The sequence below is a fragment of the Mastomys coucha genome, unplaced genomic scaffold, assembly GCF_008632895.1.
Source record: "Mastomys coucha isolate ucsf_1 unplaced genomic scaffold, UCSF_Mcou_1 pScaffold16, whole genome shotgun sequence".
Classification (NCBI taxonomy): domain Eukaryota; kingdom Metazoa; phylum Chordata; class Mammalia; order Rodentia; family Muridae; genus Mastomys; species Mastomys coucha.
This window is the reverse complement of record NW_022196898.1, coordinates 41,114,142-41,131,828: the sequence shown is the minus strand read 5'-3', so window position 1 is coordinate 41,131,828 and position 17,687 is coordinate 41,114,142. Positions and strand designations below refer to the sequence as shown.

The 17,687-nt window shown below is 38.1% G+C and overlaps 1 protein-coding gene and 1 pseudogene across 1 annotated transcript; one reads left to right on the top strand and one right to left on the bottom strand.

Annotated features, from left to right (window-relative positions):
- Nucleotides 1–1,467: 1,467 nt before the first annotated feature.
- Nucleotides 1,468–13,741, bottom strand: LOC116093233 (annotated as a pseudogene).
- LOC116093342 (late cornified envelope protein 1F-like) lies at nt 13,638–15,034 on the top strand. The gene is made up of 2 exons (XM_031374674.1): nt 13,638–13,745; nt 14,383–15,034. Exon 2 carries the CDS (start codon nt 14,406–14,408, stop codon nt 14,847–14,849), a length of 444 nt encoding a protein of 147 aa, XP_031230534.1. The 5' UTR covers nt 13,638–13,745; nt 14,383–14,405; the 3' UTR covers nt 14,850–15,034.
- The last annotated feature ends 2,653 nt before the right edge of the window (nt 15,035–17,687 follow it).

The following is a 17,687-nucleotide window of genomic DNA, read 5'->3' as shown; positions in this document are numbered from 1 at the left end:
GTTTTAGAGGGGTAAGTTCTGTAGTCCTCTGTTTGGTCTCCCCAGTTCCTTCAGTCTTCTCTTCTATAGGGTTCCTTGAGCTCTGTGGAGAGGGATTTAATGGAAGCATCCTATTTAGAGTTCTGATCACATATACTTCAATAATAATTTTAAATATTCATGGCATCAACTCTCCAATCACAAGACACAGGCTGGCTGAATGGATCAAGAAAAAAAATCCATCTATCAACAAAAACATGTATATTTATATATACATATATATGTATATTTATAGATAGAAGTAACCTTAATTTGTATTTCCTTGGTGGGTGAAGATGTTGAACATTTTTTAAAGCATATCTCAGACATTTGAGTTTTTGCTATTGAGAATTCTCTGCTTAGATCTGCTCCCCATCTTTTGTTTGTGTATATGTTTTCCTTGAGGGTTTTTTTTTAAAATCTAGTTTGGATATTAGTAATCTTCTATTGAATGTGTAGCAGGTAAAAATCTCTTCCTATTCTGTAGGCTGCCACATGATGTTATACTTTGTCATGCCGAAGCTTCTCAGTTTCATATGATCCCATTTGTTAATTGTTGATCTTGGTGCCTGTGCCAATGCTGTTCTGCTGAGAAAGCCTTTTCCTGTGCCAATAAATTCAAGGCTATTCCCTACTTTCTTTTCTATCACGTTCAATGCTAGTTTTCTGTTGAGGGTTTTGATTCACTTGGAGTTGATTTTTGAGCAGGATAATAATATGGATCTCTTTAGATTATTTTCCATGTAGCCATCAAGTTTGACTGGACCATTTGTTAAACTAATATTTTTATTCCAATGAATATTTCTGGACTTTGAATAAAAAACCAGGTGTCCGCATGTGTGTGGATTTGTGTCTGGGTCCTCAATTCAATTCCATTGAGCAACATGTTTGGTTTTATTCCAGTAAGATGCTATTTTTACTACTGTAGCTTTGTAGTACAATTTGAAATCAGGGATTCTGATAGCTTCAGCAGTTCTTTTACTACTCAGGGTTGTTTTAACCATCTTGGGCTGTTTGTTTTCACACACAGCTTAGAGTTGTCCTTCCAAAGTCCGTGAAGAATTGTTTTGCAATTTTGATGGGGATTGCATTTAATCTATAGATTGTTTTTGGTAGAATGGCCATTTTTTATCATATTAATCCTACTGATCCATGAGCACTGGAGATATTTCCATCTTCTGAATTCTTCTTCAATCTCTTTCTTCAGCGACTTGAACTTTTTATAATACAGGTCTTTCCCTTGCATGGTAAAAGTTATCTTAGGATATTTTGTATTATTTGAGGCTATTATTTGTAGTGTTTCCCAGATTTCTCTTTCTGATTATGTATTTTATCTATAGGAGGGACACTGATTTTTTCTTTTTTTCTATTTATTTATTTATTTATTTATTTATTTATTTATTTATTTATTGCTTTATGGACAAATGATTCCAACACTCCAATCGGGCATTACTTTTTCTTTTCAACACCTTGTTCTGCAGCTTCCTTTGCCCATTTTTTTTTCTTTTTCTTTTTTTTCTTTTTTTCTTTTTTCTTTTTTTCCTTTTTTTCTTTTGGATGCCAAAGAGCCGGGCATTGGCACAGGCCTTGCAGAGACTGGCAAAAGCCTTGAAGTTCGTCTTCTCTTCAGTGATGACTCTAGTCTTTAACTTTTTGAACGCACTCTGGATGGGCATCACAGGTCCTGTCAGATGGGTGGCCACTATAAGTTCTTCAGAAGAATTGTCACCCTTCTTTGGAGCCGAAGACTTCCTGGGGAAAAGTATGAAGCCTGTAAAAGTACTCCTTCAGGCGCTGCACGTTGGCCTGCAGCAATTCAGAGGATTTGTTTCCCCTTCTTGTGTCCACAGAGATGCCGATGGTGCGAGCCATTTTCTTGTGGAGACCAGCCACCCTGAGTGCTCCAGGCTGAGGCCCCTGCCAGCCCTAACCTTGCTGTGGTATCTAACTGTAGGGCACTTTACGATGGGAATGATGGGACCGGATGCGGAACGAGGGGCAATGCGATGAGCTTTCACCTGCTCAGCCTGTGTCTGTGGATCTGCGTACTGGCTGGTTGAACCAAATGTTCACTTGCTGCTGCCAATCCTTATGAAAGTGGTGCTTCAGGATCATGCCATTCCAGCTGGACGCCTTGCCTGTCTCTTATATCAGTATACTGATTTTTTGAGTCAATTTTATATTCAGCTACTTTGCTTAAAGTATTTATCAGCTGTAGGAGTTTCCTGATGGAATTTTTGGGTCCCTTATCTATATACTATAGATCATCTGCAAATAAAAATACTTGGACTTCTTTTCAAATTTGCATTTCTTTGATCTCCTTCAGTTTTCTTATTGTAAGACTTCAAGTACTATATTGAATAACTATGGAGAGAGTGGACAACGTTGTTCTAATTTTGATTTTAATAGAATTTATTTGAATTTCTCTCCATTTAAGTTGATGCTGACTATTTAAGGCTTGCTGTAAACTGCCTTTATTATGTTGAAGTTTGTCCCTTGTTCCTAACATCTCAGGGAATTTTATCATGAAGGGGTGCTGCATTTTGTCAAAGGTCTTGTTTTGCATCTAGTGACATAATCCTGTATGTTTTGTCTTTCAGTTTGTTCGTATGGTGGATTACATTTATCGATTTATGTATGTTGAACAATACCTACATCTCTGTGATTAAGCCTACTTGATAATGATGGATGATCTTTTTCATGCGTTCTTGTGAGCATTTATTGAGAATTTTTGCGTCTATATTAATAAGGGAATTTGGTCCCTAATTCTTTTTCTTTGTTGGGTCTTTACGTGGTTTGGATATTAGGGAACTGTGGCCTCATAAAATAAACTGGGCAATGTTTCTCCTGTTTCTATTTTTGTGGAATAATCTGATGCGTACTGGCATTAACTTTTATTTGAAAATCTGTTAGAATTCTACACTAATACCATGTGGCCCTGAGTTTGATTTTTCTGTTATTTTTTATTTGCCTTGGAAGACATTATTTTATTAGTTTTATTCTTTCTTAAATTAATTCATTAATTCAGTTTACATCCTGATCATAGCTTCTCTTCTCCCTTCTCCTAGTCCCTCTTTCCACCTTCCCCTCCCCCACTTCCTTTCTTTTCAAAGAGGCCTGTTTAGGAGACTTTTAATGACTAGTATTTTACTAATCTTTATTCAGCTGTTTAAATTGCTTATCTAATTTTTTTTAACTTTGGTAAGTGGAAAGTAAATAGAAAATTATTCGCTTTTAGATTTTTCAATTTGATGAAGTTCAGGCTTTTAAAATATATCCTTGTGGTTCTCTGGATTTCTTTAATGTCTAGTAGTTATGTCACCCTTTTTTAATTATGTTAATCTGAATCTTCTCTCTCTACCTTTTAGCTAATCGGGGTAAGAGTTTGTCAACCTTATTAGTGTTTCTTAAAGAATCAACTCTTTGTTTCACTAACTTTTTGTATTGATGTTTGTTGTTTCTATTTTATTGATTTCACCCTTAGTTTGATTATTTCTTGCCACCGAATACCTTTCGGTGTGATGTTTTTCAATCTGTTCTACAGCTTTCAAGTGTGCTGTTCAGTTTTCATGAGTTTATAAGCTTTCTGTAGTTTCTATTGTTGCTGATATCCAGCTTTAACCCATAGTGACTCTGAATTTTTTTATGTAGGCACTTAGTGCTATTAATATGCCTTTTAGGACAGTCTTCATTCTCATTAAAGAACAGTTAACTACGAAGACATCTAAGGTCTATGAGTCAAACTTTGGTGTATCCAATTTCAAAAAACTGCACTACCATAATTAAAGACACTGATTACCATCAACCCAATAATACTGATTTCAATTCCTCACTTACTCCAATAGACAGGCCATTAACCAAACAAACAAATTCATAAAAGAAACATCAGAATTAAATGTCATCATTCAATAGATGGATTTACATATATCTACCCAAACATCCAGAAATGTTTGAGAACAAATGTTCTCAGAAGTACATGGAAACTTCTCTAAAATATACTGCTCCTTGAGACACAAAACAAATCTTAAACAATTCAGAAAGATTGCAATAACTTAACATGTCCTATCTTTTTATAATACAAGAAATCTTTTTTCCTTTATAAAATTGAAAATAGATTCTTCTCTCATATAATAAATCCTACCAACAGTTTCACCTTCCTCCACCCCTCCTAGCTCTCTTCACTTTCCCTCTTCCCCAGATCAACTCCCTTTGTCCCCCATCTTTCTGGAAAAAAAAAGAGCATGCTTCCAAAAGACAAAAATCAAACATCACAAAACAAAATACAATAAGACAAGACAAAAGCCCTCGCACTAAGATTGGAAAGAAAAATTCCTAGGAGGAAGAAAGTCCCAAGAGTGGACAAAGGAGTCAATGACACACCCACTTCCACAGATGTAGTTCCCCAAACTACCCAAGTGAACAGTCACAACAGAGTAACTGTTGCAGATCCCTGCAAGTCCTGTGTTCAGTAAGTCTTAAAATAGACAGAAAGAAAGAAAGACAGAAAGAAGGCCAGAAAGGAAGGAAGAAAGGAAGAAAGAAAGACAGAAAGAAAGAAGGAAAGAGAGAAAGAAAGAAAGAAAGAAAGAGAAAGCAAAAAAGAAAGGAAAAAAGAACCCAGAAAAAGTCCAGTAAATACACTAAATTTTAGAAAATGAACAATTTGTTACTGAGTAATAAAAGTAAAAAAACCAAAGAAAGTCAAAGGTTAAATAAAAAAATACATACAAACCTTCTTTGAACTAAATGAAAATAAACTTTTGATGCATTAAAATCAGACTTATAAGGGAAATTTGAAAATCTAAGCCCATCTTTAAAAATAAATCAGAAAGAGCAGAAATAAATGACTTACTTGTACAACTCAAAACTATGTAAAAGTAGGAACAACTAAATCCAAACTCAGTGACCAAAAATAAAGATGAAATAAAATAAATCAGAGTCAAAATTAATGAAATTGAAACAAAGAAAATAATACACATACCAGTTAATATAAGAAGTTGTTCCTTGAGATGATAAATAAATAAGTAAGATATTAATAAATAAATAATAAGATAATAAATAAGTCTCTTGGACCACCTAACTAAAAGAAAGAAAGAAACAACCCAAAATAACAAAATCATAAATGAACATGCAAACATTGCAATAAACACTAAAGGAATTCTGAATATTATAAAGTAATGCTTTCAAAACCTGAACTACACTAAATTGGAAAATTTAAAAAAGAAAAATTATTAAATTTTACAAATAGCCAGCACACCAAAATTAAACCAAGAAAAATAACAAACCTAAGCAGATTCACAACAGATGAGGAAATTCAAATAATAGTTAAACACCTTTACACACACACACACACACACACACACACACAGAGGCACACACACAAAGTTCAAGGCTAGGTGGATTCACAGAATACTAAAAGATATTCCAAGAAAATCTATAGCCAGTACTTCTGAAATTATTCAAACACAAGAGAGAAAATAAGAAAAAAAGAGAGAAAGGAGAGAGATAAAGAAGAAGCACTTCCAAACTTCTCCTGTGAAACCAGAATCAGTTTAATATCCAAACACACAAAAAAGACACAATTAATAAGGGAAACTATAGACCTATATTCTGGATGAACATAGACAGAAAATACTCAGGAAAATACTTCCAGAAAGAATATATACAGACATTTAAAAATTGTACAGGTGGAGTATGTTGACTTTATTTTTAGAGATACAGGGATGACTTAACATAAGTCAATAAAAGTAATGAACAGCATGAATGGATTAACTGATAAAAGTCGCATGGTCATTTCAATCATTGCAGAAAAAGTCTTTGACAAAATCCAGTATGACTTTATAGTAAAAGTCCAAGAAAATAAAGAACCTGCGGGAACATAATTCAACATAATAAAAGGTATCATCCTAAATGGAGAAAAAAAATACATGAAATCCCACTGAAATCAGGAATGACACAGGGATATCTACTATCTGCATTACTTTTCAATATTGTATTTGAAGCACTAGCTGGAGGAACGAGACAAGAGAAATAAATTAAAGAAATACAAGAGGGAAAAAAGAAACCAAGCTACCTCTATCAGCAGGTGGCATGAAAGGATGCATAAAAGAGCCTAAAACTTGAACTATGGACTCAGTACAGGGTCTCCAATGAAGGAGCTAGAGAAAGGACCCAAGAAGCTGAAGGGCTTGCAGCCCCTTAGGACAAACAACAATATGAACTAACTAGTACCCTCAGAGCTCCCAGGGACTAAACCACCAACCAAAGAGTACACATGGTGGGATTCATGGCTCCAGCAGCATATGTATAGCAAAGGATGGCCTAGTCGGTCATCAATGGGAGGAGAGGCCCTTGGTTCTATGAAGGTTCTATGCCCCAGTGCAGGCAAATGACAGGGGCAGAATACAGGAGAGGGTGGGGTGCTGAGCAGGGGGAGGGGGGAATGAGAGGAGGGAACAGGGGTTTGTTTTTGGTTTTGTTTTTTTATTTTATTTTATTTTTTTATTTTTTTATTTTGGAGGGGAGCCTGGGAAAGGAGATATTGTATGACATGTAAATAAAGAAAACATGTAATAAAGCAAAACAAAACAAAAAACCTGACCTCAAAATTTCTAGAAATCATCAACAATTTTACCAATGTGGCAGGATCTAAAACCCACTTGTATAAATCAATAGCTGTTCTATTCACCACCAACAAACACACAGAGAAAGAAACCATAGTCACATTTTCATTCTTAATAACCTCAAGAAAATGAAATGTCTAGGAATAAGCCTGACAAAGAAAATAAAGAGCCTCTACAATAATACAAAACAAAAACAAAAACACAAACAAAGCCTCTGAAGAAAATAGAGAAAGAGACTACAAAATGGAAAGATGTCAAATGCTTATGGATTTGTAAAATTAATATTGTGAAAATTACCATTCTATCAAAAGCCATCTACAGATTTAATTCAATCTGAATTAAAATCCCCATTTATCTCCTCCAGAAATAGAAAAAAATTCTAAAATACATAAATACATATGGAATGACAAAAGACCCTGTATAGACAAAAAAGAAAAAAAAAAAGAAAAAACATCTGAACAGCAAAGACCTCTGGAAGGAATGCAAGTCTGTGCCTTAAGATATACTGCAGAAGCTGGTACAATCACTCTGAAAATCAGTCTGGCGGTCCCTCCAGAAACTGGACATACTACTACCAGAGGACCCAGCTATTCCACTCCTGGGCATATACCCAGAAGATGCTCCAACATGTAATAAGGACACATGCTCCACTATGTTCATAGCAGCTGTATTTATAATAGCCAGAAACTGGAAACAAACCAGATGTCCCTTAACAGAGGAATGGATACAGAAAATGTGGTACATTTACACAATGGAGTACTACTCAGCTATTAAAAACAATGAATTTATGACATTCTTAGGGAAATAGATGGATCTGGAGGATATCATCCTGAGTGAGATCACAAAAGAACACACATGGTATACACTCTCGGATAAGTGGATATTAGCCCAGAAGATCATCAGAGTATACAAAGTAAATCTACAAGCCACAAGAAACTCAAGAAGAAGACGACCAAAGTGTGACACTTCATTCCTTCTTAAAAGGGGGGACAAAATACCCCTGGAAGGAGTTGCAGAGACAAACTATGGAGCAGAGACTGAAAGAAGGACAATCCAGAGACTGACCCACCTGGGAATCCTTCCCATATTCAATCATCAAATCCAGACATTATTGTGGATGCTGGCAACTGCTGGCTGACAGGGGTCTGATATAGCTGTCTCCTGAGAGGCTCTGACAGTGCTTGACTAATACAGAAGTAGAGGCTCACAGCCATCCATTGGACTGATCACAGGGTCCCCAATGAAGGAGACAGAGAAAGGACCCAAGGAGCTGAAGGATTTACAACTCCTTAGAAGGAGCAACAATATGAACTAACTAGTACCCTCAGAGCTCCCAGAGACTAAACCACCAACCAAAGAGTACACATGGTGGGACTAGTGGCTCCAGCAGCATATGTATAGCAGAGGATGGCCTAGTCGGTCATCAATGGGAGGAGAGGCCCTTGGTCCTGTGAAGGTTCTATGCCCCAGTGTAGGAGAATGCCAGGGCCAGGAAGTAGGAGAGGGTGGGCTGGTGAGCAGGGAGAGAGAGGGAACAGTTTTTTTTATTTTTTGTTTTTTATTTTATTTTATTTCATTTTTTTCTTTTTTTCAGAGGGGAAACTGGGAAAGGAGATATCATATGACATGTAAATAAAGAAAATATCTAATAAAAATGTTATGGAAAAAAGATATATTACAGAGACATAGTAATAAAAACAATCAAGTATTGGCACAAAAACAGATAAGTAAAAAAAAAAAAATACTAAAGCAAAACTGAAGAGTCAAAACTGCTTATACTCTAGTCATCTAATTCTGAGTAAACTTGCCAAAGTCACACACTGGGGTAGAGGCAGTATCTACAATAATTGGTGCTAGGACAAACTGATGTCCATATGTAGAACAATGAAATTAAACCCGTATCTGCCATCTTTCACAAAATCCAATTCCAAATGGCTTAAAAAACAGAACGTAAAACTTAAAATGCTGAAATTTCTAGAAAACAAAAAAGAAAAGAAAACCAAAGAGAACATATGTAGTACCCTCTAGAATATAAGCATAGAAAAGGACTTTCTGACTAGGACCCAGTTACCCAAGAATTTAGGCCAACAATTTATATGTGAGGCCTCACACATAGTATGTAGAGGATTCTAGCTGGTTCTGACCCAAAAGCTTCTCTGAGGACTAGCTCTCACAATTCAAAAAGGCATCATGCAAGCTTACAAGGGACAAAAGCAACCAGGAGACTCACCCAGATATGAAATCTATGAACCACAGGAGCAACAAGCATGGTAAGATATTCCTAACAGTAAAATGGTGGCAAAGATTCTTTTAAGTACACAACAGCTCTCTAACTGGACTTAAAACTCGCTCAGCAAGAGTAAAGTCATGGCTGGTACTGGAAATCTAGCCAACTGCCCATAACTAATGAAACCACGGATGTTGGAGGACATTCTAAAACTGCCACTTTGCTAATCAGCATAATTCCTAAGTACTTTTTAAAAATCTATTTTTATACCCACAGGTAAGTGTCATCTCTCACCAAGGAAACTTCTTTTTGCAGTAGACAGAGACCATTACAGAAAGTCCCAACCAATCAAAATGCAGAGAACAAGAGGCCATGTGGTGTCTAGCTCCAACTGATATGTAAACAACACAGGTTTTGCTCCCAAGGCTTAGAGATCATAGTGGAAGAAGAGGAAGAAAGATTATAAGAGACAGAAAAACAGGAAGTCTGTGAGATTTAATTTTCTAAAATTGTTCATAGTGTTACATCCCATGTAATCTCACCAACATTACTGCCTTAACAAGACCTGAAAAAAGATAGCACCAATAGATATGTTAACATGGAAGTGGGAAACCTCATTGGGATTCTGTTCTAGTCAAGAAAATATAGGCAACTAAAGAATTCTGAGAGCAGGAGAAATATTCTGCCTTGGGAAGAGCCATGAAATTGATTATCCAATACTAAGGGATTAGCTCTGAAATCATAATCAAATAAGTAATATTATATGGAGTGATTTTGTTATATTTATATACTTAGGACTATATATATATGTATATATATACATATATATAGATATATATATATAGATATATGCATATAACTATGTAAAAAATGATTAAAGGAATAGTGGCCATGGATTTGAATGGATCAAAATGGGAGTTATAAGGGAATAGTTGAAGAGAGAAAAAGAAAGGGTAAATGACATAATATTTTCATTTTGAAAGGTAGAGACTGAGTTACCAGTCACCTTTTGAAACTAATGAGCAGAATCAGCATGAAACAGCCATTTATCTTTGGTATTTCTTACATAAATGTTTTCATTTGTGAAAGGATAATATTAGTCATAATTTACATTATGTTATTGTTTTGATAGCTACTAGAGAAGAGATTCAAATATGTTTTCTACCCTGAGTATTATTTAATAATGTTGTCTATGAAAACAGGATTCAGTGAGTAAAAGTTAATATTTTATTATGTCCTCAGTAATAGTTCTGGAGAAAAATAAATGCTGAAGGATAAGTTTAGCATGATTTTTAACAACTGAACATTCTACTTTGGTGCAGGAGCTAGGCATAACATGGTTGTTTGTTGTGACCATTTGATTAGTTGTACTTTTCTGCAGTGATCTCTGTCTGTTGAGTCAACTTTAATCATTATTAAGTCTCATTTTTCATAAACTTAGATAATTCACTCAGATGTTCTATGACTTGGCTAAAGTAACTGGCTTACCTTATTTAACATGGAACAGTGGTTTTTATATCTCTGACGAAATTCTTTTGGCCCTCTAGTTAAAATTTTAGAGAGTAAAACCTTCCTTGTATCTAGTATTGTGCTTCCCCAAATTCCTTATTCTTTTTGTTTGTTTGTTTGTTTTTTTGTTTTTTGTTTTTCGAGACAGGGTTTCTCTGTATAGCCCTGGCTGTCACTCTGTAGACCAGGCTGGCCTCGAACTCAGAAATCTGCCTGCTTCTGCCTCCCAAGTTCTGGGATTAAAGGCGTGCACCACCACCACCCAGCCAATTCCCTATTCTTTTGGTTTTAAAATGCAAATCCTTATATAATGATTGTGTAACAGGTTTATAAAACTGAAGGGAAGACCTAATGCGTTAAGTATTGTGGGATAAGAAAGAAGACAATACTATTCAGTATGATTTGGTTATGGTAATAATTCAACAGATTTCTCTTTTATTTGATGAAGAAGAAATTTTACCCCAGAAGAGAGAACCATGTCAAAGTGAGCCTTGGAAAATCAAAGGTTGGCTGAGCATGACAGCTGCAGTGACCTGACACCTAATACAGTTCAGGTCATAGTCAAGGATTAAATTCCAGTCTTTCTGAAGTAAGCAACATACTCACACATCACTTATCCAAGTCAGTTGAAGACTTGGGTGTTGTCCTGAACTCATGTAGAGGTGTGGACCAGTTGGCATCTTAGCCACCTCCTCATTATCCCAAAGCTGGAAGTTGAGGTGAGCAGAGCTACCACTGGAAAACACAGGAGTTAGTTTCTGGCCTCGCCCTGTTACTAAGGCCTTTGGGGCAACCTCACCAGGAGAACAAATGTCACAGTTAGTGAGACAGTGGCAGATCTGCAAGTGATGTGCCACTACGCCTCATCCTGGCAGTCTCAAAGTACAGGTTCCTATTGGGTGACTCTAGTCATTAGGAGTAACTATTATACAGAAATACCACTGATAATGTTGGAGTATTTAAAAGTCTTAAAATGGCCAATGTATGTGTCATCCTGGGTTGAATTAACAAAGATAAATACAAAATGCAGGGAAGGTTGTCAAATGATTTACTGTAGGCTTATATAAATAACATGATACATGAAAAGAAAAAAAAGCAAAGGAACTGAGATGAGTCGACATGGCAGGGCAAAGTGCTCAGCATGTGTTGTAGGATGAAGCAATTTGTACCAAGTATAAAATATAATGGAAAATGTTTAACATAGAGGCCAAGTAAAAGGCTATATCTGATAGTACTTTGTATTTTTATTTTAACCTGTATGGAGTCCTGAACAAGACTAAAAAATTAATTAATGTAAATTATTTAATATTGCATCTGATATTAGAAAGTAATTCAGGAAAATCATATAGTCTGGTGCCAACATTCTGACAAGGAGTGTTAATGCTTATAAATAGTGAAGACTGAGAAAAATTGAGTAGTAATGATATGTGAATAAATAGGTAGCTAGAGGATAGATAAATGCATATATGGCAGATACATGCAGTAGTAGGTAGATGATAGGTGACAGGTAAGTAATGATAGGTAGAAAGATGGATAAAGGATAATACATTATTAATAGATAACAGATTAAAATTAGATGATATATATAGGTAGACAAAAGATAGATGGTACATGATAGAGAGATAGCAGATATGTACATTATAGATAATAGACAGATGATAGACAACAGATAATGGATAAATCAACAAATGGAGTCATGATAAATTGCAGTCAAATATCACCCAAATCTATAGATAGGTAGATGTCATCTCTCTCACATTTCCTTGGTGTTAATTATTCCCACGTGACTTGAACATTATTTACAAAGTCTTAACCAAAGCATTCCCAGAGCCCAAGGCAGCTAGGAGAAGAGGCCTTGCTTCTCCCCTGACTCCTTCTGATTTGATTTGTTATCTCCCTGGGTTTGGTCAGTTATCACTATGTGACAGTCTCTATAATTTTCTTGTTCTAAATTAAACCTTATATATTTCCAGTGAATCTCCAAAATGGGGACATTCTAATCCCATTCACATAAAAACTGTAGAGCAGTAGATGTTTGTGGAAACCAGGGCAATGAAGAGAGTACATGTGCCTAAAAACACAGTCCAAACACATCCCATAAATTAGTAATGATTCTTGCCCTTGAAATTCCCTGCTCTTGTCAGGGAAAAATGTGTCTCTTTTTACCTACTTTGACTCACATGGAAGAATGCACATACCTTATTTCACAGAATTTTCTCTTTTCTACCTATTTCTCATCTGTAGACATCAGACATCATTTCCTCCATCCCATATGACCCTAAGAAAAATAATCAATCAACCAATAAACAATGAAATCAATTTTCTCTAGAAAACACTAAGAATTTTAAAATTACTCTTACATTAGGTTAACTTTATGAAGTATGAGGTTTCCATGTGAAATTTTATGCGTGCATACAACATATTTTGACTATATCAACCCACATTCAGTTAACTTTTTAAAAAGAACCAACTTTTCCCCCTTTATTCAGCAGGCTAAATATATATTGTTTGTTAAAAGTTTTCCCAGGCAGTGGTGGTACTTGCCTTTAATTCCAGCACTTGGGAGGCAGAGGCAGGTGGATTTCTGAGTTCGAGGCCAGCCTGGTCTACAGTGTGAGTTCCAGGACAGCCAGGACCACACAGAGAAAACCTGTCTCGAAACCCGTCCCCCCCCCCCCAAAAAAAAAAAAGTTTTCAATAATCTATAATTTTTAGAAGAATGGTTTATTTGCTCCTACCCTTTCAAATACACTACTGAGTTACACTACATACATAAGCAATTGTCTTCTATATTTAATAGTTACACTTAAAAAGGAAAATTGTACAGGTCAAACAGGTTTTAAAGCCTCACATCATCCCTTTGCTGACTCAAATTTCTTGGCCAGTGTTTTACCTGTGTAGATGTCTAACTGTGTTATAGTGCCACACAGATAGGGAGAGTATAGAAAGCTATGCAAGCAGACAAGTTTGAACACTGTAGTTTTAGGAGCTCTTTCTAGAGTGCACTTGATTAAAAGACTATCAAGACTGAAGGTTACACTAGAAATAGGAAACAAGTAAGAAAGACTAAGAAGTGAGCAGTCTCTAAAGCATATGCCCTTCAGGTATGTGAAGTTAAGGACTTCCTCCTCATCTTATGCCTAATACATAGTCCATGCTTGAGTATCTTTGAGTCCCATTGGGGAAGGCTGGTGAGGAACTCTTGTCATCTCCAGTCACATGGGTATCAGGAGCCATGGTCATCCATGCCCAGTCACTGTCTCACAGGTTGGGCAGAGGCCAGTGTCAGAATAAAAAGGCTGAGTGGCAGAGCACCTCCATTCAGTTCTCCTGAAGTGGCTACAGATCCTGTGCTGCCTGTCATCTTGGTAAGTGTCCATTGGGAGCAAGAACATGGACAGTACTAGAGGAAAGCTGAGAGGAGAGCTGGAGGGGAAGCTGTGAAGAACCAGAGAGCCAGGAAGCCATTCTTACAGAGGACTTAGGGTGGGCTGGAGTGATTAGTAAAGAAAAGAGCATTCTGACATTCATAGGAGGCATACGCATAAGGATCCATTTGACTTAGGGCTTTGCACAGAATAAGCTTCTCTTTAATGGTGTGGGTCTCTCAGAACCACAGAAAATTGTGCATATTCAATTGATGCACTCTGAATCATAGACCTGGCCTAGCATTGAAAGGAAGAGATGGAGACAGAATAGGGTACAAGGCTCTGTTTGCAGTCTCTCTTTATCATTTTCCCTGAAATGATACTTTAAACAGTAAATTTACAAGTTTGGGATTTAGATACATTTCATAATGCCTAGCTTGTCATTCAATGCTGGACACTAAATGTCAGTTTTTACCTGGCTTGTGTAAGTTTCTGAAGCTTCCAATAAATAATAATGAGGATGTAAGAGGATGGTTATTCTACAACAGAAACCACTAGAGATAGTGTGTCTATGACTATTATAGAGGCTAAGAGGGTCCCGAGTCCTAACTCTGACATGTGTGTGACACTTCCACAGCTCCAGAGTACTCACCAGCAGAGATGTCCTGCCAGCAGAACCAGCAGCAGTGCCAACCCCCTCCCAAGTGCACCCCCAAGTGCCCTCCCAAGTGCCAGACCCCAAAGTGCCCCCCTAAATGCCCTCCCAAGTGCCCCCCTGTGTCTTCCTGCTGTAGCCTGGGATCAGGGGGTTGCTGTGGTTCCAGCTCTGGTGGCTGTTGCAGCTCTGGAGGCTGCTGCAGCTCTGGGGGTGGAGGCTGCTGCCTGAGCCACCACAGACCCCGCAGATCTCTCCGTCGCCATCGTCACAGCTCTGGATGCTGTAGCAGTGGCAGCAGCAGTGGTGGCAGCAGTGGCTGCTGTGGCAGCAGTGGTGGCAGCAGTGGCTGCTGTGGCAGCAGTGGTGGCAGTGGTGGCTGCTGTGGCAGCAGTGGTGGCAGCAGTGGCTGCTGTGGTAGTAGTCAGCAGTCTGGGGGCTGCTGCTGAGCTGGGCCATTGCACTTCAGACAAGATATGGAAAAGGAAGCTATGTACAGAAGAATTGTTCCTGCCTGCCACTCCTCCTTTCTATTGTGCTTTGTATTCTGGACTCTTGGTCATCCTCTACTAAGTTGTGACTTTCACCTAAAATGACCAAGCTGCAATAATAAAATCTCTCCTTTCAAATAAGACTGAATTTGTGTGTTTTTAATTTTTATTTTAATTTTTTTAATTTATTTTTTACACTTCATATTTTATTCCCATCACCCCCACCCCGGTCCACCCTTCAACTGTTTCACATCCCAAACTTCTTCTTCACCACCCTGTCTCTACATGGATGTCCCCAACCCTGACCCCACCTGACCTCTAAGCTCCCTGAGGCCTCCAGTCTCTTGAGGGTTAGTTGCATCATCTCTGAATGAACACAGTCCTCTACTGTGTGTGTGTTGGAGGGGGGCCCATATCACCTGATGTATGCTGTGTGTTTGGTGGTCCAGTTTTTGAGAGATCTCCGGGGTCCAGATTAATTGAGACTGTTGGTCCTTCTACAGAATTGCCCTTCTCCACAGCTTCTTTCAGCCTTCCCTAATTCAACAACAGGGGTCAGTTGTTTTTGTCCATTGGTTGGGTGCAAATATCTGCATCTGTCTTTTTCAGATGCTTGTTGGGTCTTTCAGAGAGTAATCATGACAGGATCCTTTTTGTGAGCTCTCTATAGCCTCAGTAATACTTTCAGGTCTTGGGACCACCCCTAGAGCTTGTTCCCACTTTGCTCCTGTCATTGGCCCTTCTTTTACTCAGGCTCCTCTCCATTACCATCCCTGTAATTCTTTCAGACAGAAACAATTATGGCTCAGAGTTGTGAGTGTGGGATGATATACTGGCTGGTTTTGCGTTTCATCTTGGCACAGGCTAGAGTTATCATAGAGATGGGAGCTGCAGTTGGGGAGTGTCTCCATGAGATTCATCTGTGGGGCATTTTCTCAATTAGTGATCAAGGGGGTAGGATCCCTTGTGGGTGGTACCATCCCTGGACTGGAAGTCTTGGGTTCTATAAGAGCAGGCTGAGCAAGCCAGGGAAGCAATCGAGTAAGGGACATTCCTCTGTGGCCTCTGCATCAGCTCCTGCTTCCTGACCTGCTGAATTCCAGTCCTGATTTCCTTTGGTGATGAACAGCAATGTGGATGTAAGGTAAATAAACCCTTTCCTCCCTAACTTCCTTCTTGGTCATAATGTTTGTGCAGGAATAGAAACCCAGACTAAGACAGATGGCAACCCCATCCTTCATTTGATGTCCTGTCTTCCTACTGGAGGTGGACTCTATGAGTTCCCTCACCCTACTGTCGGGCATTTCAGTTAAGGTCCATCCCTTTGAGTCCTGAGGGTCTCTCACCTCCAAGGTCTCTAATGTTTTCTGGAGGGTCCCCCTAACCTCCTATTTCTCCTATTGCCTGTTTCCATTCTTTCTGCTGGCCCTCAGGGCTTCAGTCCTTTTCCCTCACCCAATACAAGATCAGATTCCCCTCTCCTCCCCGAACTCTCCTTGTCTTGTTTCCATCCTATGTCCTTCTCTCCAACCCTCCCCACTTGTGATTGCTTTCTTCTCTCTCCCAAGTGGGACTGAGGCCTCCTCACTTGGACACTTGAGCTTGTTGGCCCTTTTGAGTTCTGTGAACAGTATCTTGTGTATTCTGTACATTTATTTTGGCTAATATCCCCTTATTAGTGAGTACATATCATGCATATCTTTTTGGGTCTGAGTAACCTCACTCAGGGTGATATTTTCTATTTCCATTGATTTGCCTGCAAAACTCAGGATGTCTTTGTTCTTAATAGCTGAGTAGTATTCCATTGTGTAAATAAACCACATTTTCTGTATCCATTCTTTTGTTGCGGAACATCTAGGTTGTTTTCATCTTCTGATTTGTGTTTATTTTTGACAACAGCATACTTCCAAATCAGTGTTATGAGCAAGTGAGTAGAATAACAGCCTACATCAATAATATGGGTCACAGGATTCGCAAGCAGTAGGAGCATGATGAGAAGCATGAAAAAGCTCAAGTGGATCTGTTTTTCTGTGCTTGCACCTGAAGACCGGTAGCTAAAATTTTGTAGACCAAGTTCTAAGAAAGTAGAAAGTGTGCACAACCAAGGAGATGATGAGGCCATTGATAGGAAGCTTTAACTCACCACTCTTTTCCTACATGCAGATTTGAAACAGCTTCCTTTTACCTCAAAGAAGGAGGCAAGCGAGGAGTATACAGTCAACACTTATGGGAGCAATTTCTGGGTCAGTTGTGTGCTGACATAACCAGGCCCAATGTCAAAGGCTGAAGGAAGATAACAAGGACAAGACAAAGGGCTTTAAGACTAGAGAATATCTACTCACCTTCTTTGGTGCTCTTTGGTTTTCCCTGTGGTGCTGGTAAGTGATTACTCAAAAGAACTTCATAAGATCCCCAAAGGGAAACCTTTGAATATAAGAATCTGGACATGGGCTCAGGCCAGAGGTGGAACATAAAATGAAGAGGTGCCTTGAAAGTCGGCTGAATTTCAATGAATATTACAGCAGAAGTGTTTTGAGAACGCTGGTGGTCGTGTCTTCACCCATATAGTCCTGACATACTTTCCTCCTTGATGCTCTTGGGCCTCTGATATAGCACATATACTGTGTTTCACTTCCTTTTCTTACCTGAAATCTGTATTGTGACCACTTAGTACTTTACTTCTTCATCCACCTGAGGCTGCTTAAGTGTCTGAATCATATCTGAGGACTAATCTCTGGGTGAAAAAAATACTTTTTTTCAAAACCATTGAAAAGCCACATTCACCTTGTTGAAGTT